At 47.4% G+C, this 9,795-nt stretch overlaps 1 protein-coding gene across 1 annotated transcript; it reads left to right on the top strand.

Annotated features, from left to right (window-relative positions):
- Nucleotides 1-6,626: 6,626 nt before the first annotated feature.
- LOC127293423 (cation/H(+) antiporter 19) lies at nucleotides 6,627-9,334 on the top strand. Its single transcript, XM_051323049.2, has 2 exons — nucleotides 6,627-6,952; nucleotides 7,098-9,334. The coding sequence occupies exons 1-2, from the start codon at nucleotides 6,755-6,757 to the stop codon at nucleotides 9,279-9,281; spliced, it is 2,382 nt and encodes a 793-aa protein (XP_051179009.1). The 5' UTR covers nucleotides 6,627-6,754; the 3' UTR covers nucleotides 9,282-9,334.
- Nucleotides 9,335-9,795: the final 461 nt, after the last annotated feature.

Below are 9,795 nucleotides of genomic sequence, written 5' to 3'. Positions count from 1 at the left end.
CATCGCCCACCACCGGCAACAGCCTGCATCCGAGGTATGACCACATCCTATGCCTTTATTTGCATGTTGTATGTGTGTATTTTTTGTTGTTGTGGGCAGTGCATGTTATTCCATGTGCATGTATGAAGGAAGAAATTATTGTTTGTATTGTTTAGATGGATGATTTGGCAAGAAAGCGACGCCAATTGATTGTCAAGGCAGCCGGTCTTGCAGCGGTAATGGGTGCATACATGGTTTTTATCTCAAGGAGAGCTAGGAAAACACCGATGATATCCATAGGCCGTAGGATTGACATGGATATAGCTAGGGAATCAAATCTGAGATATATCTATCATTCGAGTGACACAAATTGTTTAAATCAGCTAAGGATGAAAAGAACTCCGTTTTTTCGCTTGTGCACCTTGTTTAGAGAGAGGTCATTATTGAAAGATAGTATCCATACTTCTATCGAGGAACAAGTAGCCATGTTTCTCCTAGTAGTTGGGCACAACACAAGGTTTAGAGCTCTACAGCCAACTTTCAGAAGATCTATTGAAGTTATTAGTAGGTATTTTAAGGCGGTGCTATATGCTGTTGGAGAGTTGCGAGATGAGATGATCCGTCCTCCCTCCACTCAAATCCACCCTAAAATTCAAGAAAACAACCGCTTCAATCCTTACTTCAAGGTAAACTGTTTTGTCACTTCAAAAATGTAAATACTGTTATTTTGAAAAGACTCATGGATAACAAATACTTGTATTTACAAATTAGGACTGTATTGGAGCAATTGATGGGACACATGTGCTTGCTAGAGTCCCAAAAAATATCTCAGCCGCATTTAGGGGTAGAAAAGAAGGCACTACACAAAATGTTATGGCTGCGGTAGACTTTGATTTAAAGTTTACCTATGTGCTTGCTGGTTGGGAGGGATCAGCCTATGATGCCCTTGTACTTGCGGATGCTGTGGAGAGGGATGATGGGTTGTCTCTTCCTCCAGGTAATAATTTCAACCTATTAGTAATATTTTATGCAATATGGTAATGGTAATTATAACTAGAAAAACTATCTATGCTGTAATGGTAATTATAACTTATGGATATCTATTTTATGCAATATGGATCAGTAGGTAGCATGTATGCATGCAGACTTGGTGATATAAAGTTATTTTGGAACATCGACGTATTTTAAATCTTGCAATATGTGTTCAAATATTATTTATGATGTTGTTTTTCAAATATTCTACTTAAATGTTTCATAAATTTGATGTCTTTGCTGAAATGTTTCATAAATTGTCATGGCGTTTGTCAAGATGGAGACATAATCAGACACAGTCTACCAAACAAACAAATCTCAGCTCAGCCTAGTTACATAGCCACACTCTACCAAACAACATCTCACCTCAGCTTGGTTGAACAGACACAGGCTACCAAACACAGTATCAATATCTCTGCTCAGCTAAGCTAAGGTGAGCTTGTATGAGGAGAGATATGGCTGGCAAGGTGAGTCAGTCTACCAAACACACCCTAACTGTCTCCTAGAGGCATGCAAAATGAAAATGGCTCAGATCTGATGAACCAGATTGCGTCGCACTGGAAAGTTAATGCGCTAACTAAGGTTTAGGGTTTAGAGTTAAGTTTCCATTCTAATATTAATTGATGTCATACATAAATGTTGTCCATCAAAATTCATCGTCATTTCTTAGTCGAAACAAGGATATGTTAAAATATATATGCACATGTTCATAATTAACCGGAGTACTTGTTGAAATTGCACAGACATACTAGCAATGATATGTGTGTCCCACTAAGACAGATTATCATTTCAATGCTAGTCGATGTATTGATCTGAACTCTCAGTGAATATATATAATGTTCGTTAGACATTGATTTGGTGCCTATTTATGAAGATATATGTGCAACTAAATTTGCTTGTCTATATAATTGTCCGGACACCCCCAATGAAGTTTGGCCCCTGAAATAACATGTGTTCTACTGCTCAAAGGTGAAACCTCACTTGGGAGGATAAACTTCTATATATATGCAAAATCAATCTTTGTATAAGAGTTGTATTTTTCTGCTGGGCCACACAAAAAAGTATTCCCCCCATTTCATAATTTTATCGTGATTTTGTTTCAGATTTAAACTAAAATGCCGACAAAAATTATGGAACGGGGGGAGTATAATTGCTTGATATAACTGGGTTGATGCCTTGAAGGTATGAACTATCAAGTTATTTGTAACTAAACACATTTTCTTTACGTAATAGTTTATAGGATATAGAACTGAGAGGCCATTCCTCATTGGACCTGCAAATTGGTAGCCAACACTCATATCCATCTGATGGAGATCTCATCATCCATTTATTTTTGCAGGAATCTCAATGTTTAGATCGGATGGTTTTTAACATAAACATAGAAAATAGTTGTTTCTCAGTTATCTCATAAACAGAAAAACATTTTGACTTTAAAATCACCTAGAAAGAAACTTTGAAAACTAATACAACAACAATCCCAACTACTTGTTTTTTATAGAAACGGCAAATATAACATGTAGATGCATAAGTCTCGGAAAAAATCATCCACCATCAACATGTCCACTCAGGTGACGCATCTCCGCTCGCGTGTGCCCCCCCCCCCCCCCCCCCCAGGGTGCCACCGAGGGAGATCCAATCGCGCCATCCCCGCACACCATTCACCTGCGCCTCTTGCCGTGGCGGCGGGTCCAACTGACGAAGGAGTCCTGGGCGTGGTGGTTTGCCGGAGACAGCCGTCGGCACTGCTGGGACGGAGACGACCGGCGAGTCGACGAGCAGCGGCTAGGGCGGCACCCCTAGCTCGGGTGGTGGCGGAGGTCCCCTTCGTGGCGCTTGACCGGCGAAGAGGGCTGGGTTGTGGGTCGGCTCGGGACGAACCCTAGATCTTGATCTGGGTGCTTCTTTATGCCGTATCTCCATCTCCTTGCTGTGTCATGGCCGGTTCTAGTGGTGGACTGATCCTCCGCTTCCGTCTCCTTGCGCGCCGCTGGCCGTCGGGTTGGCTCGGGGAGGCAAACCACCAGGTTGCCGGCGGGTGGCGTGGGGGCTGCCGGCTCGGCTTGAATAAAGGTGGAGGTCTTTGGATTCCTCTCTCACCGTGATGAAGAACTGACTGTCGTCTGTCGTCATTGATCTTGGACGGACAGTATAGTTTAGGAAGGCTCCGCCAGCGAATTCCAAGTGGACCACTTGCCTGGAATTTGCCGAAGCGGATGGTGTTTCGGTCGCGCGTAACTGTGTTTTTCTAACCGACTGGTTTCATAGGGGCGTTTCGAAGCTCTGCGATATTTTGCCATCATGGGAGATATCTTGGTTCCACGGTGAAGTCAGAATGGTATGAAAGCCAAGATCAGAGGACTAGAAATTGAGGTTTGAGTCCTAGTGGTGTAGAGATTCTGACTTGGTGACTCGTGACTTAGAGCGGCGGATTTCGCAAGTGGGGGAGACAGCACAGGAGGAATCCAGTGTCTAAACTTGCAGGATGAAAACCCAAGATCTGGTTTTAATTGGTTGTGCTTGGTAATGACCTTGCTGGCGGTATTATTTTGTGAGTGCGGACTTTCTCTAGGGTGAAAACATATGGTCATTGATTAAGGCGATGACGGTGCTTGTGCACTATTTCCTCCTTAGAAGCGTCGCTTTTGGAGTTGATGGATTCCTAAATAACCAATTTAGTAATTTCAGCCATTTCAATGGTACCCAGTATATGTGGGATTCTAGCACAGCATAAGAACCGGTGTTTTCGTCAACTACAAAAGGGTAGCGCAAATGATAAACAGAGGCCTGATTAAAAACACTTGAGAAAGCCGCAAGCAAAAAAAAAATCTAGAGCATGTTTTGGTTGTTTTGCGCGCCGGTTGCTGAACTGCTTCATCGGACACCCAAAAGAATCACGCGGATAGCAACGCTTTTGCGGCGCTATAAAATGCAGCGCTTTGGCGCCTCCACAAACATCAAACAACCGCAGATATAGAACAATGAAGATCAAACACAACCAAAAAATACAACAATAAATAGTTTAGTTTATTATTACAACATAAGCAAATAGTTCATTGTCAATAGTGCATCAACAATACAACAAATAGATCAGCAACAATACAACACATAGTTGTTCAAAAATACAACAAATATACATATAAGATAAAACTATTGTTGGTCATTCCATGTCCATCAATCCTCTATGAGATCTTCTTGAAGTTGATCATGCACATCGTCGTCTCGAATAGCTTTGTACAAGTCAATGAAGCGGACTACCCTCTCTTCCCTCATATGCACTTACACATGGCATCCCATCAATGCATAGTGTAAGTAGTCATTGTCTTGTCCACACTCGCTCGCATTCATCATGTTATGCATAATGACAAAATCGTTCATGATGTATCAAAGGATCTCTCTTGATCCTAAACTCTAGCTAGTCCTCTCACAGTGGCAAATCAGGCTTGCAAAATTTCAAATGTTCTTTTCACGTATTTGCTAGCCACCGCTTGTGCACTATGGAACTGAAGTTTTTTCTTACCGGATAGTTTGTGAACCGGCTTCACAAATGTTTGCCACCTTGGATAGATGTCGTTGGCTAGGAACTAGAAGGAGTTGTACGTCCATCCGTTTGCTACAAACTCCACCGGTGGAGTTTCACCTAATGCAATTTTGTTCATCAGTGGTGAACCTTGGAGAACATTGATGCCATTGCATGAATCGAGCCTTCCAAAGAAAGCATGTCAAATCCAAGTCTCATAATCAGCCACAGCTTCAATGATTATAGTGGAATGATTTTTGTGGCCTTCGAACTGTCCATGCCATGCTGAAGGACAGTTCTTCCAACTCCAATGCATGCAATCATTTGAACCAAGTATACTTGGAAACCCCCGATTTTTGTTGAACTCCAAAAGCCTAATAGTGTCTTAAGCATTGGGGGCTCTCAAGTATACCCCACCAAATACTTTCATAATTCCTATGGCAAAACACTTGACACACTAGATAGCTTGACTCTTAGCCATCGCCAAGTGGTCATCAACTAGATCCTCTAGAATCCTATATGCCAACATACGCAAAGAGACGGTGAACTTTTGGTAAGTGCTATGCTCAAGTTTTCCACCAGCATTTCCCCTTTGCTTGAAAAAATTGTCATACTTCTTCATCTCCTCCGTGATATGCTGAACAAATTAATGCTCATCCGAAAACGGCGGCGAAATGCCAGCACGGAGGATTCAGCTTGGCGGTTGGCTTTCAGGCTCATCATTTAACGCACGCTCGTTTTAAGCACGCTTGCTGGAGCATCGATTTTCACCTCCCTTGTCCAAAATAAAATCATGTTTTAAGTGTGGGGGTTTTTTTTTGCGTCTGTTGGAGATGCTCTAAGTTATAGCTTATAGGTCATTCATTCGGAAACTTACTAGATTTCATGTATGGTATAGGATATGGTATAGCAAATAGCATGCGAATATGGAGGTGGCGTTTTGGCTCATAGGAGCAAATGCTCTCATTATATAAAATAATTAAAAAATAATTTTAAAAATGGTAAAAAATCTGACATAATTTTTTTGTGTACATCATGACATTCTATGTTAGTGCACAAGTTTTCGTGGAGAAACAACATTTTATGTGGCGTGTACAAATAAAAAGACAAAAAAATATCCTGTACGTAGTCAAGTTATAGCATCAAAATTTGTCTTTTTTACAAGAGCCACACATTTTTTTAGTTTTTTTTTTGAAAACTTATGTACGAACATAAAATGTATAGATGTACATGTAAAATTTTATTTTAGAGTTTTTGACACTTCGAAATGCCCATTCACATAATGGGAGCAAATGCTCCTATGAGCCAAAGTGAATATCCCATGCGAATATGTATTATCCATCCTAACGTATTTAACTGGATAATCCGATTTTTTAGTCAAAAGCCAATACTAATCCTGCAACGTTGGTAGCTATTGAGTTATTAAATTTATTTAGCGAGCATATTTAGCTCTAAATTTTTATCAATACTCAAGTTTTAGCGCATTGTGTCTCTTTTTTTCTTAACTACACATGACTGAAAATTTAAATATGTCTCAAGATTTGCAAGAACTATAAACCGATGAGAGCATTTATCCGACTATTTTTATTTTATGTCCGAGTTCGCCCTATTTTCGATTCAAATCCGCAGTGTAGTATATCCGTATTCGAATCCGAAACCGATCAATTTTTGCTCCGACGAGAATCCGAGAAAAATATATGCTAAATGATATGGTATGAGTAAAATCCGATCCAATCTGATCAATTACGCCTCTGTTTCCGTTATGTATTGGCCAATCGGCGGCTGGGCTAGGGTTGAAATTTGTACCACCATTATTATGTGTCCATGTCCACCCTTGTGCAGCTGGTGAAAAACTTGAAACGTGTGGTTGTTGCATCCTCGAGAGAAGATAAAAGCATATCCTTGAATTAGTTGCTCCTAAAAATAACACATGTGCACGTGTGCAGTTTCATGTCCCGTTTCGTCAGCTGGTTTCTTGGATCACTCGTCTCTCCGGTGTAGACGCTGATGCAGTGGCAGGCTTGCAGTGTCATGTCCGTCGTCCTCCCTCACCCTCTCCCCCGGCCATCTGCCCCCAGCAGCCTATATAAATAGGTACATGCAAGTCGCCACTGATCATCACCTTTGCCCTCCTCCCCATCGTTTCTTTTCCCTCCCTTGGTGAAAGGAAAGGGAGGGGAGGAGGGAGGACGAGATCGTATACGCGCGCGAAGGCCGACAAGTTCCATGGCGGCGGCGGCGGTGGATGCGAGCGCCGTGAAGCCGATGAAGGCGACGTCGGACGGCATATTCCAGGGGGAGAACCCTCTAAACTCGGCCCTGCCGCTGGCAATCCTGCAGATATGCGTCGTCGTCGTGCTCACCCGCGGGCTCGCCTTCCTCCTCCGGCCGCTCCGGCAGCCGCGCGTCATCGCCGAGATCATCGTGAGTTCACTCAATTGCTGCTATGTACCCATGATCTTTCTGAAACGCACATCATCGGTTAATTCACTGCTAGGTGCGGCTTATCGATATTCGATAATTACTAGTTTCCTATTGATGATGAGACTGATTGCGTTGCGTTCTTCAGGGTGGCATCCTGCTCGGCCCGTCGGCGCTTGGCCGCAGCAGCGCCTTCCTCAACACGGTGTTCCCCAAGGAGAGCCTGACGGTGCTGGACACCCTCGCCAACATCGGCCTCCTCTTCTTCCTCTTCCTCGTCGGCCTCGAGCTGGACCTGCGAGCCATCCGCCGCACCGGCGCCACCGCCCTCGTCATCGCCGTTGCCGGCATCGCCCTGCCGTTCATCCTCGGCATCGGCACCTCCTTCGTCCTCGAGCATACCGTCAACCGCGGCGTATCCACGGGGCCATTCCTCGTGTTCATGGGCGTCTCGCTCTCGATCACCGCGTTTCCCGTGCTGGCGCGCATCCTCGCGGAGCTCAAGCTCCTTACCACCGACCTCGGGCGCATGGCCATGTCCGCCGCGGCTGTGAACGACGTCGTAGCGTGGATTCTTCTTGCGCTTGCCATCGCGCTTTCAGGAAGCGGTTCTCCGCTGGTCTCGGTCTGGGTGCTGCTCTCGGGCGCCGGCTTCGTCGTGGCGTCCTTCTTCTTGCTCCGGCCGATTCTCGCTTGGATGGCGCGGCGGTCCCCCGAGGGAGAACCGGTGAAGGAGATTTACATCTGCGCGACGCTGTCCATCGTGCTCGCCGCTGGATTCGTCACCGACACCATCGGCATCCACGCGCTGTTCGGCGCCTTCATCGTCGGAATCATCGTGCCCAAGGACGGGCCCTTCGCCGGCGTTCTCCTGGAGAAGGTTGAGGACCTCATCTCCGGCCTCTTCCTTCCGCTATATTTCGTGTCCAGCGGCCTAAAGACCAACGTCATGGCCATCCAAGGCCGCGACTCGTGGGCGCTTCTCGTGCTCGTGGTTGCCACGGCGTGCATCGGCAAGATAGGCGGCACGGTGCTCGCGTCCCTCGTGGTGCGCGTGCCGTTGCGAGAGGCGGTGACGCTGGGGGTGTTGATGAACACCAAGGGGCTCGTGGAGCTCATCGTGCTCAACATCGGCAAGGACCGGCACGTCCTCAACGACGAGACGTTCGCCATCCTTGTCCTCATGGCGCTCATCAACACCTTCATCACCACGCCGGTGGTCATGGCCATCTACAAGCCTGCGCGGCGCGGCGCGCCGTACAAGAATCGCACCGTACTGCGCGCGAACCCTGACGACGAGCTGCGCATGCTGGCGTGCTTCCACAGCACGCGCAACATCCCCACCATGATCAACCTCATGGAGTCTTCGCGGGGCACGCGTCGGCGCGGCATCACCGTCTACGCCATGCACCTCGTGGAGCTCTCGGAGCGGTCCTCCGCCATCTCCATGGTCCACAAGGCGCGGCGCAACGGCATGCCGTTCTGGAACAAGCGGCGGAACGGCGACGGGGACGGAGACCAACTGGTGGTGGCCTTCGAGACGTACCAGCAGCTGAGCCACGTGTCCATCCGCGCCATGACGGCCATCTCCGACCTGCACACGATCCACGAGGACGTGGTGACCAGCGCGCACCAGAAGCGCGCCGCGCTCATCGTGCTCCCCTTCCACAAGCTCCACCAGATGGACGGCCACATGGAGTCCCTCGGGGAAGAGTACCAGCACATCAACCAGCGCGTCCTGCACCACGCGCCGTGCTCCGTCGCGATCCTCGTCGACCGCGGGCTTGGCGGCGCCGCGCAGGTCCCCGCCAGCGACGTCTCCTACAACATCGCCGTTCTCTTCTTCGGTGGGCGCGACGACCGCGAGGCCCTGGCCTACGGCATGCGCATGGTGGAGCACCCAGGCATCGAGCTCCACGTACTGCGGTTCCTGCCACAGTCCGGCGCCAGCGGCGCCGACGATGATGAGGCGTTCCTGGCGGACTTCCGCGGCAACGTGGTGACCAGAAACGAGTCTGCGCGGTACGAGGAGAAGACGTACAGAGAAAAGGCGGACGTGGTTGGGGCGATCAAGGCTGCGGGACGGTGCAACCTCTTCCTGGTAGGGCAAGGGGCGCCTTGCGTGCCGCTCGCCGACAGGAGCACGGACTGCCCGGAGCTCGGGCCGGTGGGGAGCTACCTGGCTCTGCCGGAGTTCTCAACGGTGGCATCGGTGCTGGTGATGAAGCAGTACGACCCGGCGGCAAAGCACTACGACCTCGTCGAGGAGGTGGCTGACATGGCCGTGGATGTGGACACTCCCGTCGTCCGAAAGGGCAATCGTGGCGAGTGATGTGTTTATATGCCCTTTTGACATGCTAATACATACCAGTATAGTGAAAAGTACGGATGCATCGTGTAGAGTCTCATAGTCGTGAGAATGTAGAACAGTTAGTTCGGCTACATTACGACTGTCCATCCATTTAAGAAATGAGAAATGCATCTCCTGATTTAAGAATGCCCCCGGCACTATGCTCACATTTAGTTTGTTGGAGATTCGTGCTAGCAACGTTACAAAAATATTCTCCCACCTCTAATCTTAAGTTCATTTCTATTTCGCAGAACACCCCTACGTTTTTCACCTCTCCACTCCCGAGTCCGGACAGCCACCTCTCACCTCTCCACTGCGCCGCCCGAGTCTTTCTCTTATTTAATTAACAAAACTACAATTACCTTTGGTATCAACCAAAATAATTTTTCAGTCTTATTCAAGAATTTTTCATGCTATTTTTTTCTTTCCTGATGTAAGAATGCCCCTCCTCCACCCCTCGTCGCCGCTGGGAGTCATCGCCTTTGACGCTAGCAGC

This window comes from Lolium perenne, chromosome 1, assembly GCF_019359855.2.
Source record: "Lolium perenne isolate Kyuss_39 chromosome 1, Kyuss_2.0, whole genome shotgun sequence".
NCBI lineage: Eukaryota > Viridiplantae > Streptophyta > Magnoliopsida > Poales > Poaceae > Lolium > Lolium perenne.
Note: the sequence above shows the minus strand (reverse complement) of the source record. Positions and strands in the feature narration are given on the sequence as shown.

What these genes read in the sequence shown, in the direction of transcription:
- LOC127293423 (XM_051323049.2), top strand. Translation starts at nt 6,755, where the DNA reads ATGGCGGCGGCGGCGGTGGATGCGAGCGCCGTGAAGCCGATGAAGGCG. An exon ending in GCGTCATCGCCGAGATCATC is followed by an intron (nt 6,953 to 7,097) that starts GTGAGTTCACTC and finishes TGCGTTCTTCAG; the next exon opens with GGTGGCATCCTGCTCGGCCC.